We start from the raw sequence: 19,392 nt of genomic DNA on the forward strand, positions 1-19,392 counted from the left end.
TTTTGATCACGTGTAACAGAAGGAGTCCTAATTGATACAGATGACAGCTGTTCAGAGAATGTGGAACTCTCTGTTGTAGAATAGAGAACCACGTCTCACCAAGTGGGCTTCTTCTTCGGGAACCCTGAGACTAACAGTGAAAACAATCAGCCTTCCAGTAGCCAACAATTTAAAAGCACCTACTAAGTGCAGAGCAGCAGACAGGAACTGGAACCGGTACCACTTCAGGGGACTTCCAGCCTGGAGATGCTGTTTCCAGGCAAAGGTGTTCAGTGGCTAAGATACACATAGGATCATCGCCCTTCACTTAAAATGAAGTAGGGATGATGTAACCATAGCAACATGAGCTAAGACACAGCTGCCAGGAAAAGAGGAAGAGGTGGTTTGAAGAAGAAGAGGGGAGCTCTAAGCCACTTCTAGATCTGGGCCCGGAGATGGGCATCCTGTCCACAGCACACTTCCTGGCTCTATCACGATGAGTGAGTGATGGCTTTGCTTTTCCCATATTAGCCTTGAGCACAAGAACTTGGCCTCCTCTGCATCTGCCCGCACACTTTGGGGAGCATTTGAATAACAAAAGTAAACACTGGAAGCTTTGCTTTGGTACCAGAACTGGATAACACGGATCGAAGACTTGCCAAAGAAAGGATGGTTGCAAAGGATGTTTCAATTCATGATTATATTTACATAATATTATAAATGATAACAGATTTGAGACTGTTGAGGTATAAACATTTGCTGATTGAGCATACTAAATTTATCAACACAGAATCCATAATGTACAAAATAAATTAATAAGGAACTTAACAGGACATGTTATGTTGCAAATACAACATGCATCTTTAACTCAGTTAAAATAAAATAGCAAATACATATACAATACAACAGAAATGAATCATTTGAAAATAATTCTTTTCCCGCTCTCCTACTTTGTTTTCTCCCTAGCACCCAATATGTTGTATATGCATTTCTCTTATCACTTTATTGTCTGTCTTTTCACTAGACTATAAGCTCCCTGAGGGCAAGATTTCTGTTTACTTTACTGCTATATGACCAGCACCTAGAATTTAACATATAGTAGGTGCGCAATAAATAAATAAGTGTTGAATGAATGAATGTAAAATAGGACACATTTAACCAACGTCAAAACTTGTTTCTACAATGTCACTTTATACATGATAAATACTTACTTAAGCAAGGTCCTTACTTAATACCTGACTCTCTTCCCTGATCCTTTGTGGGATAAGCCAATGTCCTGGGGTTGCCTAAGCACTTGGTAATACCAGCTTTGGGCGCCATGGCTATTTCTGTCCATCGGTGTATCCCCAGGCTGGCCTTTCCAGTAGGACAGAGGTGCATAGGAGGGACGGAGGGAGGGAGGGCGGATCATTCCAACGTCCCTCTGAATTGCCGTGTGTGGTGCTCCAGCTTCTGGGCCTCGGCCTGGAGGTGCCCCAGCGCGGTGGGGCTTGGGTACTTGAGCACAGCATGTTTGGTGGCCAGAGCTACGTTCTTGAGCAGGCTGCACAGGTGGCTGCTGCGGCAAAGGACCTCATTGCGTGTGTCCCTGTCCTGGGTCTCCTTGCACAGCGTGTCCACCAGCTTCTGCCCCACCATGATAATCAGCTTGCTCTGGGCGATGAAGCTCTCCGGGGGCTGGCTGTGGCTGAGGCTGCTGGTAAAGACACTGATGGCTTTGAAGAGCGCCCCGAAGTAGAGCCGGCAGTGTTCCGAAAGGTGGATTTTCTTCTGGGGATCCTGCTGACTCCACGGGGAGTGCGGAGGGGGGCTGGGATTCTAGGGGAGGGGAAGAAAACAGTAGATAAGAGGTGGAGCCCGTCAACAGGCTGTGCTTGTCTCCCTCTTCCTGGTTGTGCTCAATTTGCTAGACTTTTTAGCAGAAAAAGGGCAGTTTTGTTTGGGAAGCCCCATAGTGCAACAGCGGCCTAACAAGTTCATGTTAATGTTTTAAAAGCAGTTTAACCTTTAAAGCATATGTAACATTTTAACTGTTACATAAAAATATTGTCTCTATATTGATATACTCTTAAATATTACATTATGTATATAATCTTATATATTTTATACAAACGTATAGCGTCTTATTTAATTGTCTCAACAAACCATTAGGAACCCATTCTAAGAAACACATTGACAATTGACTACATTTATAACTTTCCAAAACGCAAGAACACTTCATAGTGAGATGAAAACATGTGCTCGAAGAACAGATTTTAAAAAACCCTTTCTCTTATAATTCCAGTATCAGAGGTCAACCCGAACTCCAAAAATTTCCATAAGAAATCCAAACATGCTGACCTACCTGCCTTAATAGTGAAATATTTCTCTTGCTTGCCAATTCAACGTTTCACCTAGAATTTTGCTTTCCCGAATTCCACTTTTTGGAACACGGAACCAGTGTCACCCCACAGCCTCTCTACTATTGAAAGACACTCAGCGTCTGCCTTAGTGGCAACCACTCCAGGTAACAACGAAAGCCCCGTTGTTAGGTTACAGGTGAGGGGACCAAAGCTCCCTGAAGAGAAGAGGCTGCGTAGGGTCGTTTGATGAGTAAAATAAAGATGTGGGCTCTTTGCCAAGTCAGCCAGGGCTGCAACTCTCATTCTTTCCACTAAACTGCGCACTCTCTCATTCGATACATGATCACAAAACGCACAGCCCAGAAGCACTCAGACAGGATCTGACTGTGTCCCCCCCAGAATCCATATGTTGAAACTCTACCATGTGAATGTATTAGGAGATGGGGTCTTTGGGAGGTGCCTAGGATTACGTGAGGTCATGCCGATGGGGCCCCATGGATGGGATGAGTGCCCTTACAGGAATCATGTGAGAGCTTGCTTCCCCTCTCTGCTCTCTGCCATGTGAGGACATGGTGAGAAGCCAGTCTGTGACCTGGAAGAGAGCTGTCACCAGAGCCGGACCACACTGGCCCCTGATCCTGGACTCCCAGCCTCCAGAACTGTGAGGATAAGTTTCTGATGTTTATAAGCCACCCCGTCTATGGTACTTTGCTATGGCAGCCCCAGACGGACTAAAACAGACAGATAAAATGAAGAAAAGATCGTGGTGTTGGTTGAGATGGACTCTCTGGGGGCAGGAGGCATAAGAAGGATGCAGCACAAGCAGGAATCGGGAAGCAACAACCTAGACATCGGGACATCAGCATCTTAGCTTGAAAGTGTCAACTGTAGGCAAATAAAAAACGTGCCATGATTCTCATCCTGGCACGTTGGACACGTGTGGAGATCTGTTTGGTTATCTCTCACATCGACTAGGAAGCAATGCAGGCAGTCAGGGGGCAGGGGCCAGGGGTGCTCAATGTCCGTCCCACACACTGGAGCACTGTCCACCCAATGTTCAGTGGTACCCACCCCACTGAAACACATGGACAGTTGGAAGCAGCGGTTTTACAAGTGTGGTGGGAACTTCTGGGAGTGGGGCCCAGCTCTCTGGGTGTCAGCAAGCCCTGTAGTGGGCTGTGATACACTCTCCAGTTTGAGAAGCACTGGTTGAATACTTCATGATGGACAACATAACATGGCTTTCAGGAAATCTGGTAAGCCAAGACATTGGTGTTTGAGATTTGGGGAACTGAGTATCAAGGGGCCGGGGTTCCTGGCCTAGTTTGGCTCTGAGAAGACAAATGATCTTGTCCGCATGATTGGACATCTCTGTCCCTCCCTCTGCCACCCCACGCCCGGCCAGGGAGCTGAGTTGGTTCACTGCTTCCCAGGCTTCAGTTACTCAAAGCAAACTGTCACCAGTTCCGCCCTTTCTGCCTTCCTCTTAACATCAACTTGCTTCATCTTTGTCTTTAAATGGATACACTCCTTCACTTCTGTCAACTTAAAGGAAACTTTTAAAATTGGTCAACGGAAAACTACTGTCATTTGCCACCAAGAGAGGGTCACCAATAAAAATAAGGACAATGCTAACATCTTTGATTTAAAAAAAGAAAGAATAGCAAGTGTCAAAAAGTGTTGCAGATACACAAGCCCCAAACCAAAATGGCCTTTGGGTTGTAATCGGGAGCATTCAAAGTGAATATCAAAGGGAACGTGAGGGAGTCCGTGCTGTTTGCTGCTGTGCCAGCACCACCCACGACTGCTTTGCAGGGCACCTAGGATTATTTCCCAAATGGTCCTAGGATCACTGTCTACATCCTGGGCTCACTGGACTTGTTCATCTCCAGGGTTCCTTCTACCATAAAAAGGAAAAACTATTACAAAACCCAAACCTGCCCCCGAGCAGGTCATGGCCATAATGTGGACTTATTCATAGCAGGAGACATCTCGAGGGACAAAGCATATGAAGCAGAAGTATTTGAGGGGGAGCAGGCTTTATTTGTGTTTCTAAGTCTTTGTTTTCGTCCAATCCTTGTTCTAAGATGCGGTTTTCTTTCTATTCTAGGTGAGTCAACTTCTGAAAAATACAATCCCTTTGAATTACCTACCTGGGTAGTTTTCTACTGCCGTATAGCTGTTTAAACTCACTTTCAAACTTGAGCATTCCTCTTTATATTTTTGTTCTGCTTACTGATTGATGCCTTTTTTCAACAAAGGACCCTTTGGCAGCCCAAGGACTGAATTTTGTCTACCAACATGGTCTAGTACAAGGACACACAGTTTTTTTGGTGTGTGTTTTTTAAAAATTATATATATATAATTTAATTGGGAAATGAAAAATACCTAAATTTCTAGCTTCTCTAGAATGTGTTAAAGTTCTTATACCCTAAGGCCTTTTAGCAGGATATCAAGACTGGGGCTGAAAGCACCAAGTTACCTCCTGACACAGCCCCTAGATGCCCTGTGGGTCCTCTTGAGACAAGAACAAAAGGTTCTTTTTCTCTAGTGTCTGAACTCATGCGGCAAAATACTTCTAAGAGTAACTAGAATCTGGAGGCTGCTATGACCACGTACAATTTGGAAGAGTGTTCACACTTCCTCTTCTGTTTCTAAGAAACACGCTGACAGTCACCAAATTTATACCTTTCAAAAATACAAGAAACCTTGACAGTGAGTTTAAGACATGTACTCAAAGAATGGATTTCAAAAGGCTTTTAAAATCCTGTCCAATCTTAGTATCAGAGGTAAACCGAAAACTCCCAAATTTCCGGACGACATCTTATCTGCCTTAATATTAAAATATTTACCATACTTCTTAAAAAGACTTCATCTAGAATTGTACTTTTTGAAAAATGAACCATTGTCTCAAAAAGCCTATACAGCTATTGAAAGATTTTCAGCATCTAACTTATGGGGCAACCACTCAAGATAAACATTGAAGCCCCCTTATATTATATCTCTCGGAACTCTGAACTCACCTGCTCAGAGACATTTGTCCAGTTTTTCTTTAAGACTTCAGGGGACTGTTCACTTTCCCTTTGTTTAATAAAAGGAGCACTCCTCTGGTATGATTCAATTTCCCTTTGGGGAAGCTGGATGCATTTTGCAAGCTTACATTCTGCATTGAGAGTCAATTGCAGGGTCTCTTCCTTGTCACAATTCTGCTTGAAAAGGAGCTTCCCGTTGGCAATGACAATGGAAGCAAACCTCTTGATGTCTTCTGGAACCATCCGCGCCACCATGACAAACCTCTCAAGGTCATCAGGGCTGTCTTGGACTTTGTCTGTCACAAGGACATCCAGGGACCAACTGCAGCGGTCCAGGCTTTCCTTTGTTTCAAGCAGGATCTGGTAGGAGTTGGAGATTGTCTGTAGCTGGTCCCTAATTCTGGCCTGAAGGTTACTGTTGGTGACATTACAGGCGGTCCCACAGACTCCACGGGCAAAATCCAGAAATTCTCTCAAAGATTCTTCTATGTGGTCGGTGGCCCTGTGAATCGCACTGAGATTGGCCTCTAGCTGGTCTCTGGACCTCCAATTCCTACTGACAAAGAGCATGAGGCCCGAGACGGCACCGGCCACCTTGTGCTGCAGAGCTGTGACTGCCCCTCTGGCCAAGTCCAGGTCCAAGGACAGCTCCTTTGTGGCCTCCTCCGAACAGGAGCTGGACCAAGACTCAGTGGATGAGACGGAGCATGAGGACACGACGCTGACTCTGCTGTCAGAACTGTGAACGGACAATGTGTCCGGCTCCGGGGAGGCCGACGTCACTTGTGTGGAGAACCAGGAGGAATTACAGTCTGCGGAATGCTCGGACGCTCCCTCGGCTTTCCCCGGCTTTGTCACCGCCTGACGGGCCACTAGTGGCACGGCTTTGGGGATGTCATAAATGTTGGGTGTGGCATTCTGCTTTTCCACTCGGGGAATCAGAAAGCTGGAAGGAACCTTGTAGTTGACACCTTTGTCCCCGGGAGTCAGGACGCTACAAGAAGGGCTTTCTGGATGGTTGAGTTTTTTCTGCACGGGCACATTTTCCTGCAGATGTGGAGTTGGGGACATTGCTGTGCTCTTCGGAGGACTGTGGAAACTGGACATATATTTGGGGGGGTGATGGGGTGCTGATGCTTCCACAAAGCTGGTGAGACAGGCATTCCGTACATCCGCTTTTTCTGCAGACACTGGAGTGTCATAAATCCATTCTGATTTCTGAGGGTTTGGTAGTGTGTTGTAGCAGGCTCTTCGTAAGGCGACTGTTGACATCACGGGAACACTCTGCCTCTGGGAGGAACCACACAAAGTCACCCAGTTTAGTCAAAAAGAGGTGTGAGCAACTCATTTGACAAATGTGTATTATACCGAGGACTTACTAAAAGCTGGGCGTGTGCATCTTGGCACCTCTTTGGTAAGGCCTTCCTTCCCTGATTACCTTGGGCATACATATACTTATTGTATACATGTGACAGAGTCCAGGGCTAAACACAGATTTCAAATTAAGGCATTTCTCCTATGTGCAGACAAAACCTACTCTAACACGGCATGTCTCTGAGGTCTATACTACTAAGAAGCGTTCATCTAAGTCTTGCTCTGTGCCAAGCACTGCACTGCGCCCTCTGCAGAGACTACGTGAATACTAGCAGTAAATGTGTAATAGAAACGGAGACACGGTGAAGTGAGGGGACTTCTGCAAACCACGCAGCTTGTCCTGCTCCTGACCTCCACTGCAGTGAGGGGACTCCCGTGAAATAAGGTCTGCTACCAGGAGCTGGCTGTCCTCACTGTGACCAAGCTATTAAATGTCCTCGAGGATATTCAGGGTTTGTCATAGCCTCGAAGCTCAGCATCTGCGTATACTTACACTTGGTTGGCCGCCGGGGGCACCGTGTCCAGCCTTTCGGGGGCTGGCGGGTATGTCATACAACTGCTGCTTCGCTGGCTCCTGGAGAAAGACCACAAAGGAGGGACAATGAGGACATTTCCTTCCTGATGATGACCCATCACAAACTCTCCCCCACCAGTGATTTTTCCAAGTGAAACCACAAATCACTGAAGATTTAGGGGCTTTCTATCATGATGTTCTCTGGCGGAAGTTTATGTGCTGCCGTGGGTAGATTTTCAACAGTGGACTTTGTACATTAAAAAGATGCCTCTCAATGGAAGGAGGGACAAACTGTGGAGAGAATGTACTACAGCTGCCTGAGTTAAACATGGTAGTCCTCTGCCTTCTGTAAGTGAGTCTGGAGATTGAATTACAGAAGAATAAATGAGATGGGGACTTCATATGTCCTCTGCCTTTGTTTGTTTTTCTCAGTAGAATTTTTCCTGGGCTTAGTACTTGTGTATTCATCCTGCAAATACTTACTGAGTACCTACTAGACACTAAGCCAAATGACATGTGTATACACCCAGTAATGAGCAAAAGACATGGTGCCTGAACAGGTAATACACATTTTTTGTGCCTTAATCAGAAAATACATGATTAATCATGTAAATACAAAGTACATGTGAAAGATAGGGTCCATGTTCCGAAGCGAGATGAGAGAGCACCAAGACAGGTTTTGCAAAGAGAGGAAAAGATGGATGTGGAGAGGGGGTTTCTTTGGAGAGAATGGGCTGTGAGTTTTCTACTGACCCCTTCTCAGGTGGGGATCATGGCGGTGCTTGTCACTAACCCTCAAGCAAAGTGGGAAGGGCTCCAATGGGAGCGTCCATGGCTTGAGCTGTGCTACCTGAGCTTGGGGTCACAGTGCACGGGGGTTAACGCTGGCTTGAGAAAAGTTAAGGGTGAGAATCTGATGGCGAAGCTGGCTGGGGAGGGCCTGTTGTCGGGGCCGGGATGACTGTGAGGTAAGTGCCGCCTTGGTGACAACATTTAAGGGGGCACATAAACAGGAAGTAATCAAGGTAAAAAATATTGTCAGGAAGTGTTTTTAAAAGTCACAATTCATGTGAAAAAAAATCACGATGAACCAAATGTCAGCATTTGAAATAAAAATGGGATCCACAGTGCCAGGAGGAGGGGGAGATAGGACAGGTGAGTCCTGCAACTGTGTCTTCGTGTAAAACTCTGGGGCCCAAGTGAGGCCTTCCTTTCTTCACATAGTCCCAGCCCAGGTTGTGCCCCTGGAATCTATCCCAGCAAAGGGAGTGTGTGCGTTTTCCATGGACCAGATATGGATCACAGGCGAGGTGCAGCAAGAGCCGGGCTGGAATGGGGAGAGAACCTCAGGAGGGTGAGGCCGGAGATGGCTCGCCTGCCTGGGGAGCTAACGGAGAAGCCTTCAGCCGCCCGCCAGAGATGGAACTTGCAGGAATATCTCAGAAGAGAAAGCATCAGCTTTCAATACTCGCTGCTTCCACAGAGTACCACTGCAACATGTCCCAACAGAACCCAGCAAGCAGGGTGTTTCTACCTGTGGCTGCACTCTGTCTCCGTGCCTGGCTCCTTCCGCCCTGTGGGAGCCTGAGACCAGCCGGGCAGGGGAGAGGAGTAGAAACCTACTCCTTGCATGCAGCCAACGCTTGTGCCCGCTGCAGGAGCCGGGGCTGCCAACAAGCCAGGAAAGCAGGAGCTTTCGCTTTAGATGAAGTCGGAAGTCGGATTCTTGCCTGGCCTCGACATTTAAATTTCTCCACTGAGACTGAGGAGGTGAAAGTGACTTATTACTCGTGAGTGACCAGTAAGTCACAGAGCTGGCCTGAAGTTTCATTTAGACTAGAGCCGTGGCTCTCGGCCCTGGCTGCATTGCAGAATCACCCGGGAGCTGTAGTCTTTCTTCCTGCTGGCTGGTCCAGTACAGACCTCAAACAAGAGTCTGGGGGGGTGGGACCGGGCAGCAGGCATGGTCAGAACTCTTGACGGTTCCCTGTGCATTGATGCGGCTCAGGAAAATGCCGCACAGAGCAGTTTCAATGTAAGAAATGAGTGAAGTTGTTTTCTGGTTACATGAAGCACGGCTTACACGTTTGATGTACCCATTACTCATGAATAAGTTAAAAAAGACCAAATATTTCACCTCTCAGGGATAACCAATGATTATCCTGTGATGAACAGCCTTCAAAATGTTATTTTTTTAAAAATTCACATATACGAGTATATGAATATACAGAGGGTGCCAAAAAATATATGCACGTTTTAAGAAAGGAAAAACTGTATTAAAATTGCAATACTCAATATATACCGACAACAAAAGATGAATACAAGTCACGTGTGACTTCTGCAATGACAAGGGGTGCTCAAAGTGGTTCCCATCAACGTCCAGACACTTCTGATTATGGCCAACTACTGCTTGACCCAGGTTGACCAAAATGTCCACTTGTATACATTTTTGGCACCCCCGTGTGTGTGTGTATGTGTGTGTGTGTGTGTGTGTGTGTATAGATATAAAATATCTATTACAAAAGAAACGCAAAAGTTTAAAAGAATATTCAGCACTCAAATAGTCCTAATGTTCTCCTGAGCAGGTCTGGGCTCCCTGGGCACAAAGCTGGGAGCTAGGAGCGGACAGACACTCCTTCCACAAGTCCTCTGTGGGTGAAGCTGAAATGGACTGTCTGTCCGCATGATGCTGAGAACCCCATAGTCTGGGCGGAGAGGCCGGGGAGCAGGCCTGCACAAGACTCACCTTAATGGCTGGGGGCCCGCGACTGTGGACTGGCACGTCGTACAGCTGGGAGGACGGTGCTGGCAAGAAGGCCTGAGCAGGTCTGGGAATCGTGAAGAGGGCCTTGGGGAGACAAAACCGAGAGAGAGGAGGCGTCACTGTTGAGTTCACGGACCATGTCCAGTGCTCCCCCTCAGACAGAAAGTCAGTTGCGACCCTCTTGAGGCGCTCCCCCACCTCCCCTAACCAGTGGCCTTGCTCAGAGCCTGGGACCAGCAGGATGCTGGTGGGGAGCGTCTGTGGTGGAGGGTGGTCTCCCTCACTGTGCCGGCATCAGCCTCATCTGGGAAGCAGGTTAAAATGCAGACTCCTGCACTCCATGTCAGTTAGAGCAATGGGAGGGGCCTGGGAACGGGCAATGTTATAGGGCAGTGGATGCTGTCTGCCAGGGGCTTAATGTCTAAAGGGAAAAAAAGACATGGGGACACCCAAGGCCCAGGTTGGGAAGTGGGACAAGGCCCGAGGAAAGGGAAAGGCCAAGTCCAGAGCCTCCTGCTGAGGGAGACTGTATTTCCCATCGGGCACCAGAAGCCATCACTGAAAGGTTGGATCTTACTATGTGGAGATGAGGGCAGAGAGCAGCATATGAGCACAAGGTCACTTTGTTCAGGATGTGACCCAGCTCTGTGCCTGGCAGGAGGTAAGTGCTAGCCTCTATTTATTTGTTTGCTTTTGGTCAAAGAATGTGTACAGCTTGAGACAGCAGGCAGCAGATGAGTGGGGCCCACCACGCATCAGTCTAATAACAGGAGCAGATAAAGCAGCTGCAAAGCAAACAGGACAAACGCTTCTCCCCAGGTCACACTCAGCTGTCAAGTGTCCAAACAACCTCCCTCTGAGTGACGACGGCTTTCTTACTCATGGAGGAAACTGGCTCTCTAAAATCCTAGGCTCTTGGAAGCACTGCTCCCTGAAACTCTGTTAGCAAGAAGGAAGCATCCCACTCTTACCGGAGAAGTAGCCTGGATTCCCCCCCGCACACGGAGGCTTGGATGAGGGATGTCAGACAGACATTCCGCATCCAACTCAACTTCGCAGTTCCGGGGTGAGAGCAACCTGTGTCCACTTTGCAGTCTGGGGTGATAGGGACCCCTTTACTCACTGCCCTGCTTTGCATGGAGCCCATGCAGACACAGCTTCACTTACATCTCAGCTAAGCCCCACTTTTCCGACGACCCCGTAAGTGCGCTATCTCTCTGTTAGAGACACCTGTGGTTCCTCTGCTCTGTGACCCGCTCACTGCGGTAGGTCAGTAAACCTGACTTGGTCACTGCAGGTCTTAGGCTGACTGGTGTAGGACAAACGTGTCAATGGTGCCCCATTGTACTCCGAATTAAATCCAAGCTCCTAACCGGCGAAGCGCCATCCTACCCCGGCCACCATGTATGGTGTGGCCCTGGCCATCGGCCATCACCTCCACTCTTCCTCCCTCTCTGCCTCCACTTCGAACACAGCACGCTCTCTCCCACCTCTGAGCCTCCGCAAATGCTGTTCCATTGCATAGTACTCCCCTAGGATCCCAGGCCTATTTGATGTATGCAGCTGACTCTGGGGTCAGGAACACCTACAGAGAGCAGAGAGCAAAGGGACTTTCCTGTGTGTGGAATTTCAGGTGGAAGGAAGTCAGTTCAAAAACGCCCAGTGTTTCTTGGAAAACGTAGGTTCAAGATGACCATCAACTAAGGAACATGTGTTAGGAACATGGTTTTGAAAGGTTTGGGGGTGGGAGGCAGAAGGAAACGCTGGTTCAGGAACCAGTGGGTTCTAGAGCAGTTTCATCAGGAAATCTGAGACCCTTTTCACTTCCAATACTAAAGAGTCCCCTCTCTGAATTGAAAGCAAAATCAAATATGTTTTCTAGATGGTGATTTTTGTGTTTTTTTTTTTTAAGTCAGGCCAGCATATTGTATCAAGGAAGTTGGAATGAAAAGTAAAACAAACTCAAGATTGTGGTTACCGGGGGGAAGTGGTTGGGAGACAGCGCCAGGGGCTACTGGGGTGCTAGTTTTATTCTGTTCTGTTTCTTGATCTGGATATTGGTGACGGAACTATACCCTTAGGATTTGCAGGTTAAATTTCAATAAATAGTACGTGGAAAGAGTAGAGTCAGGCAAATGAAGACCAAGGGCGTGCCAGGGGCTGTTGGCAATCTAGAGGCACAGACAGACAGGCAGACACAACAAGAAGGTTTAGTGTCTGGTCATTACCAGCCGTGTGATGCCGGAAGGCCCTCCTCACCTCCTTAGGAATCAAGTTCCTCATTCGTAATATGAAGGGTGGTTCTGATCTAAAGATCCACAGATGTCTCTTCCAGCTGCAGAGACATCTGAGGCTGACACGTAGACTCCCCTCGGAGGACAATTTGAGCAAAGTGACATGTTTCCACCTTCTTGGTTTTTCAGTTTTGGCTAACTTAATCTAGAGATAGTCAACCCAGGTGTAAAGGGTATCTGTGAAATGGGTTTCCTGGCTTGTGTTGGAAAACAGCTCAAAGCCAGTGGGTTCATTCTACCGGTGAGCGCTTCTGCTCAGGGTGTATTTCTTGGGCAGCTCAGACTCAGGTCTAACCACCAGATCACACAAGCAGGGAGGACATGCCTGCCTGTTCAGTGGATTGGAAGATTCCTGATTATTGTCTTCCGTTTCTTCTAGCTCCTTCCTTCTTGTAGTAGAAGCAGCAGCGAAATTATTTAGTCACCAAACGGTCCAACTGAAGGTGACCTTAGAGGTGATCAGGTCCACCCCTCTCATGATACAGAGGAGGAAAGAGAAGGTCTCTAATCGCCCAGTGTAGCCATGGCTGCCCCAGAAGCCAAATGAACCAGGACTCCTGATTTCTAAGCCACAGATGGCATCTCTTGCTCTAAGAGACCCTTCCCCCACCAAGCACGGAGAAGGCAATAAAAAAATGGGGGTTGGGTGGAGGAAGCAACAATGCAGACAGGGATGCCAGGGAGGGAGGGGACTTCAGCAGGAAGAAAAGGCAGAAAAGTTCCCCGGGTGTTTTACTGGAGCCACCTCAGGAACCGACTGGAGTGACAAAGAGCCCCCGGTTTCTGAATTCCCCCTCGGTTGGTGGGTAGCTGTGGTTTGTGTGTCACAGCCGCAGCCTGCAGAGGCCAGGCTTCCAATCCCTGACACACTTCACGTCAAGGACAACTCTTTCAGCTAATGCCCGACCCTTTTCTGTTGACACAGTAGACTCCCCTTTTCTTTTATGCCAGTGTCGGTCTAGACGTTGAAGTCCATGGTTACAAAGACTTAAATGTTGTATCTGGTCAGGCCATTCATTCAACAAACATTAAAAGTGTTGGGTGTTTGGGATACCTGGCAAACAGTGGACATTGCCTCTGTTTTCCTTTTAGGAAGGGTGGGGGTGGGGAAATGGACTTTGTTTTCTTTTGTTTTCCTTAGTGGCTTTGAAAAGAAACTCAAATTAACTTCGGCAAAAGCCACCTGTTGCTCCTGGAGGAAGCCCACCGAGGCCCCGCGCTGAGCCAGCTCTCAGACAGCAGCTGAGCATGCCAGGCCTAGGGGTGGGCCAGCTGTTCCAGACAAGCGATGGAGGTCCACCTTATGGCCTGCTGCAGAAGGCACAGCCAGCTTCCTTCTGGTGTCTGTCGCCAGTGCCTGAGTAGCAGCTGTTCTGTGTAACAACTGTCTGGTTCTCTGCCCGGCAGCCCAGGGAGTTAGAAAATCTGAAGTATTCCAAATCTTTTGAGGGAATCACCACACCTTCCCATCTGAAGGTGGTGGAAGTTGGTGTGCAGGAGGCCTGCGTAGTTGGTAAGCAGGACATTCCCAGGGCCGCCCAGCATGTATATTAGGGGGAGCGGACTTCCCTGGACACAGACCTTGCCAGGACCTCTGCTCAGAGCTGTCACCAGTTGGAATGTGTCATTTGAGCTCAAAGCAAAGTGTATGGTGATGGCAGGAAATGCTCTCAGAGACTGAAGACCATACTAATCTGTTCTGCATTCTTAACACGTCCCCAAGGCCAGGGCTGGGGGACGCTGGGACATTATTTTTTTTCCCTTTCTTTCTTAAATTCCTTTCCTTTAAAAAAAAAAAAATCATTCTGCATTTACTACTGTTTCTTTTCCTTTGTTTTTTCTTTAATTGCTATTTTTAAAAATTGCAGCTGTAATACATGCTCTATACTATACCACACAATCAACTTCCTAATCTCTTAGTTCAGCAAATATTGGAAACCACCCCATTTCAGGCACAGTCCTGGATGCTGGGGACATAAACTAAAAGTCCCTGCCTAATGCCTTCTTTCACTTTCTCCTTAACCCATTCCACTTCCTAAGGGTAACCACCACTGGTGTGTGTTCTTTTCATGCATGCACATAGACACACACAGGGATGGTTTGTTTTTTTTTAGTTTTTGTTTGTTTGCTTGGTTTTTATTTAAGTATTTTTTTATTCCCATATAAATATTTCATAGAACTACTTCATCATTTTTCACAACTGCACAGTAGCTTGTTGTAGGGGTATGCCAAAATTTATGTAACCAACTGCCCCATTAATACACATTTAGGCATCTTCAATTTTTCTTTATAACAAATGATGTTAAAAATGCTATGGTTTCCCCAGCCAGGTATAGGTTTGCCTACTTGTGTATTTCTGGAGCAATTCTGGAAGTAAAGTTTCTGAATTGAAGGAAATATACATTTTTCAAAAACTTTTATTTATTTAAGTGAGTTTTCCCAGGACCCGTCAGCTCCAAGTCAAGTAATTGTCTCAATCTAGTCGTGGAAGGCGCAGCTCACAGTGGCCCATGTGGGCATTGAACTGACAACCTTGTTGTTAACCAACTGAGCACACCGGCCGCCCCAAACATTTTAAATTTGAGTAATTTCTTGCCTTTGAGCCCATGGAAATTCAACACCTCCATTTATCATTAGCAATCCTATTATTCCTTCCCAGGGTAAGAAAAGACCACCGTGAACATCTGTAATGCTTTGAGCACAGCTGGACTAAGCATTCAGTTTCCCACAAAGCATGGGTTCCTGGAGAGCTGGGGAATCACAGGGGGACCGAGAGAATGAATGACAACTGACCCGGGGCCAAATCTAAGCTCGCCCGACCACACCAATGGTCTGGTTTCCATTCTGCCCATTGGATCTACTGCACAGTGGTGATTCAAGAGCTGGGTAAGCCCCTGGGTGTTACATGGCACTTGTCCTACCTCTTCATTTGGCAACATGCTTACCTGTCTCGGGATGCTCACAGTCTTCTCACAGACGATTCTGGCACAGGCAGGTGGGTCAGGGAATTCGTAGACTTGGATTGTGGGTGGCAGGGGTCCCTCCACCCAGCTCTTCATCTGCTCATAGATGGGGCCTGAAGGAGGGGCCTTGAGCGGGGTGGGCATGTGGGTGTCCTCGTTGCTGGCGAGAGCTTCTTCCAGGCCTCTCAGCAAAGGGGGACAGGGCCTGTCTGCGGGGGCCTCCGTGAGGATTTGGAGGCGGTTGGCAGGGGCCAGGCCTTGCCTCCCGTGGAGCAAACACTTCCACCAGCCTTCGCTTTCCGGCATGTTTTGTTCCAGAATGGTCAGGATGTCTCCTCTAGAGAAAGCCAGCTCTTCAGAGCAGTCAGCGCGATTGTCATAAAGTGCCCTGGCCAAGAGTGTCTGGGGGTGGGAGGGGAGGAAGACACCATGGTTATTGCCAGTGCCAATGCCACTGCACCCACACCGCTGCCCTGCGGACGTTGGAGCACATGCGCGGCTGCTACCTATGTCCTTTCCTCCAGCCAGAGCTTCTTAGCCCTGCTGTTTCCCTGATTCATTCCTACCCGTCTTTGGGGGCTCAGGTGGCATGTCACATCCTCAGGGAAGTCTTACCTGCACCCTGAGGCCAGGTCCAGTCTCCCTAATATGTTCTCGTGGTCCTGACTTAACTTGTCCTGACCTTGACCCTCATCCTTACATAGTTGAGGGCAGCGTCGCGCATAGTTGGGTTGAAATGCTGGCTCTGTGATTTCCGAGCTGTGTGCAAATTAGCTACTCTCTTTAGGCCTCAGTGTCCTTGTCTGTAAAATGGGAACATTGCTAATATCTTATCTGATGGAGTTATTGTGAGAATTAAATGGGTTGATATGTATATACAACTTATTGAACAGCACCTGGCACTTAGTAAGTGCTCTGTAAAGGTTGGCTGTTACTGTCATAATTATTATATTGCACTTTATCTGGTTCTTCTTATTTTTCTCCCGAATTGGATGGGAAGTTCCATGACTGCTGGGACCCTATCTCGCTTATTTGCTATTCTGTTTCCAGCATCAAGGATGGACTCAGGTGGTTGGGAGACGCTCAATAAATGTTCATTAATGCGCAGCCCATGAAACAAAGGCACAGGGGGTTAGTGACTTATGTATGGTCCCAGCCAGGGACCAGGAGCAAAACCCAGTCAGCCTCCCTAATTCTCAGACCCATGCTCTTTCCGTCCACCACACGGTTCTCCCATGTGGACCCTCTGCCCACCCTCAGAAGGGCCCAGAATATCATCGGCTCAGCTAGTGCGTTTGCCTATTGTGAAGCACAGGGATGTTTTTCCAAAAAACAGTGGGCTCGTATGGTCATCTACTCAGTGGGCATCCTCCAAGATGGACAGCAGTAGTCTTACTCTGGAGACATACATGGCTTCCTTTGTACTTCCGGCCTACTGTCTATAGTGCAGCAGCCCTTACCTTAAAGGAAGGAAGCTCCCAGCAAAGGAAAACCCTAAATATGTTGCTATCACATGGTTCCCGTCGGTATGGTATTTTGTCATACTTGGCATGCGCTGTGTGCATACCTCATGCAATCAATTAATGTCTCCGCCCACGACTCCTCCTATAACTCCCCCACAGCCACGCTGTTTTCTTACTTCTCTCGGACGTGCTAAGCTTGCTTCCACCTCAGCACCTTTACCTTTGCTATTGCTTCTGCCCAGAACACTCTTTCATGGGATCTTTGCATGACTGGCTCCTCTTCCTTCAGATCTCAGCTCAAGTCACCACTTGCAGAGGCTGTGCCTGACCCCAGCGGCTAGGCTCCGCCCCACAGTGTGGGGAGAACAGGAAGTAGCCCCAGCCGCCAATATCCTGCATCTCTGTTCCTGGCACTGTACCGGCCTCTGTGTAGATAACGCATGGGAGCAACTGACAAGCCTCGTCAAAGGAACCTAGTAGCAACTGCAGTCATCACCGAGGCCACTCACAGGGCAGTTTTACAAATAGGGTGTTCATTTGGAGACGTGTGTGTAGATATTAAGAAATGGAAAAGGGTGCGTGTTTATATTTGTGTTCCTATTTGTGTTCCCTGTGGCACACAGGCAGTTAGATTCTGGGTTCGATGGAAAAAAGCTTCTTTACCAACTTCCAGAAAGGGCATTGCCCCCAAACGCTCATCTTTGTACAACAGCTGGGAGGGGGGAAAGGAAAATGCATAAGGATCCGGACGGAAGAAGGGGAAGGAGCTTAGGGAAACAAAGGCAAAGAAAAAGACACTCCTTGTTCTCACAGTGATGGCAACCTCTCTGGGGACCGTCACACAACGGCCAGATGCCATGTGCTGGTCTAAATGGAATCAGCAATGAGCCATGGGCACCACTAGCTACAATTGGAGGAGTCTGGGAGGCCATTCATCATTCATTCATTCATTCATTCATTCATTCATTCATTCATTCACCAAGCCTGTATTGAGCCTCCACTATGTGCCCAGTGCTCTGCTGGTGATACAGCGCTGAACAGAACCGTTCCCAATCTCATGCCAATGCACATTCCAGTGGACGAGACAAACGCCAATCAAATCAGAAATAAATACAGTTGACCCGTGAACAATGTGGAGGTTAGGGGCACCAACCCCCTACACAGTTAAAAATCTACCTATAACTTTCACCCCTGCTCTCAAACTTAACTACTAATGGCTTACTGTTGACCGGAAGCCTTACCGATAACATAGTCGATTAACACATATTTTGTATGTTGTATGTATTATATACTGTATTCTTACAATAAAGTAAGCTAGAGAAAAGAAAGTGAGATTGAGAAGGAAGAGAAAATACATTTACAGTATTTATTAAAACAAATAGGCGTATATTTCAAACGCCTGTTTTCAAGGTCACCTCTAGAGAGTGTTACTTCAGAACCATGAAGGAAGACACAGGGAGCTACGGGCGATTCTGGGTGCAGCTGGGCAGGGGTGGTGGGATGAGGGCTCAGGGAAAGTTCCCCTGGGAGTGGGGCTGTGGAGGTTGTGACCTGGGGGTGAGTAGGAGTGAGTCAGATCACAAGCAGGGCAGAGATGATGTGGGCAGAAGAAATGTGTGAGGGCTGGAGGGAAGGATGGAGAGCGTGTGTGAAGTGAGTGGGGTGTTGAAGGAACTGAAAAGTGAGCAGGCTGCCTGGAGAGAAGTTCGCAAAAGATGTGGGGCTTGATTTCTTTATTGGCTGCGGTTTATATCTGGTTGCTGGGTGGAAAAGGCATTGGGGGGAGCCCGTGTGGAGCCCAAGAGGCTAAGCGAAGCCAGGCGCCCAGCCAAGGTGAGATGCTCACAGCCCAGCCGAGGGTGAAGGATGGATTTAGGGTGAAGGATGGATTTAGGGTGAAGGATGGATTTAGGGTGAAGGACGGATTTAGGGTGAAGGACGGATTTAGGGTGAAGGACGGATTTAGGGTGAAGGATGGATTTAGGGTGAAGGATGGATTTAGGGTGAAGGATGGATTTAGGGTGAAGGATGGATTTAGGGTGAAGGATGGATTTAGGGTGAAGGATGGATTTAGGGTAGCTGTAGGGAGGAGGTGGTGACAATTTGCATGCAACCTTTGAGGTGAGTCTTGAGAGAGAGGCAGGATTATAAGAAAGGAGGACAAACACACTATGGACCAGAAAAAGTAGGAAGCAGAGGGAGAACGGCCCCACGTTCTTTGCCTCCTGCATAAAGAGCCAGCAGCAGCTGCTGATGCGATGTCACGGCCAAGTCCATGTGTGAGCTGCTCATGTCTGGGGCTCTGTCTACCCTCTCCTGCTCCTTCCCTCTTTCCCCTCACAGGGCTCAGAGCAGCATCATGTGACCCTGCTTCCTCCTCCTTTGGCGAGTGCCCCTCCCCCTCCAACTTGTGCTCCTGAAATTAAGTGAGTTAGTGGCCAGGGGATAGATGCATGGAGATCCTGAGACGGTTTCCATCAAAGTAGCCATATCATCATTTCCGGGAAAGGTCAACCAGACCACGAGGTCACCAGCTCACAGCAGGATGTAGTAGATGAGCAAGTGCCCCAAACCAGAGATGGAGATTGTAAAGTGGAAGGAACCCTGAGGGGCAAGTGTTCATTGGGCCCCTGTCCAACACGTCATGGAACCTCACTGCTAACAACA

The 19,392-nt window shown here is 47.9% G+C and overlaps 1 protein-coding gene across 2 annotated transcripts in view; it reads right to left on the reverse strand.

Moving 5' to 3' along the window:
- Window positions 1-717: 717 nt before the first annotated feature.
- The window catches only part of CASS4 (Cas scaffold protein family member 4), a 31,140-nt gene continuing 12,465 nt past the window's right edge, over window positions 718-19,392 (reverse strand). Inside the window, exons 2-6 of one of the 2 annotated variants that reach the window (XM_019726106.2) lie at window positions 15,245-15,664; window positions 9,988-10,089; window positions 7,221-7,301; window positions 5,345-6,643; window positions 718-1,797 (exon numbers count right to left, since the gene is read on the reverse strand). In XM_019726106.2, coding sequence (XP_019581665.2) covers window positions 1,387-1,797; window positions 5,345-6,643; window positions 7,221-7,301; window positions 9,988-10,089; window positions 15,245-15,664 — 2,313 coding nt within the window. In that variant the 3' untranslated portion in view covers window positions 718-1,386. The remainder of the gene's footprint in view (window positions 1,798-5,344; window positions 6,644-7,220; window positions 7,302-9,987; window positions 10,090-15,244; window positions 15,665-19,392) is intronic. The other variant, XM_019726105.2, reaches the window with a different exon arrangement.

The sequence above is a fragment of the Rhinolophus sinicus genome, linkage group LG13 (genome assembly GCF_036562045.2).
Source record: "Rhinolophus sinicus isolate RSC01 linkage group LG13, ASM3656204v1, whole genome shotgun sequence".
In the NCBI taxonomy this organism is placed as follows: Eukaryota; Metazoa; Chordata; class Mammalia; order Chiroptera; family Rhinolophidae; genus Rhinolophus; species Rhinolophus sinicus.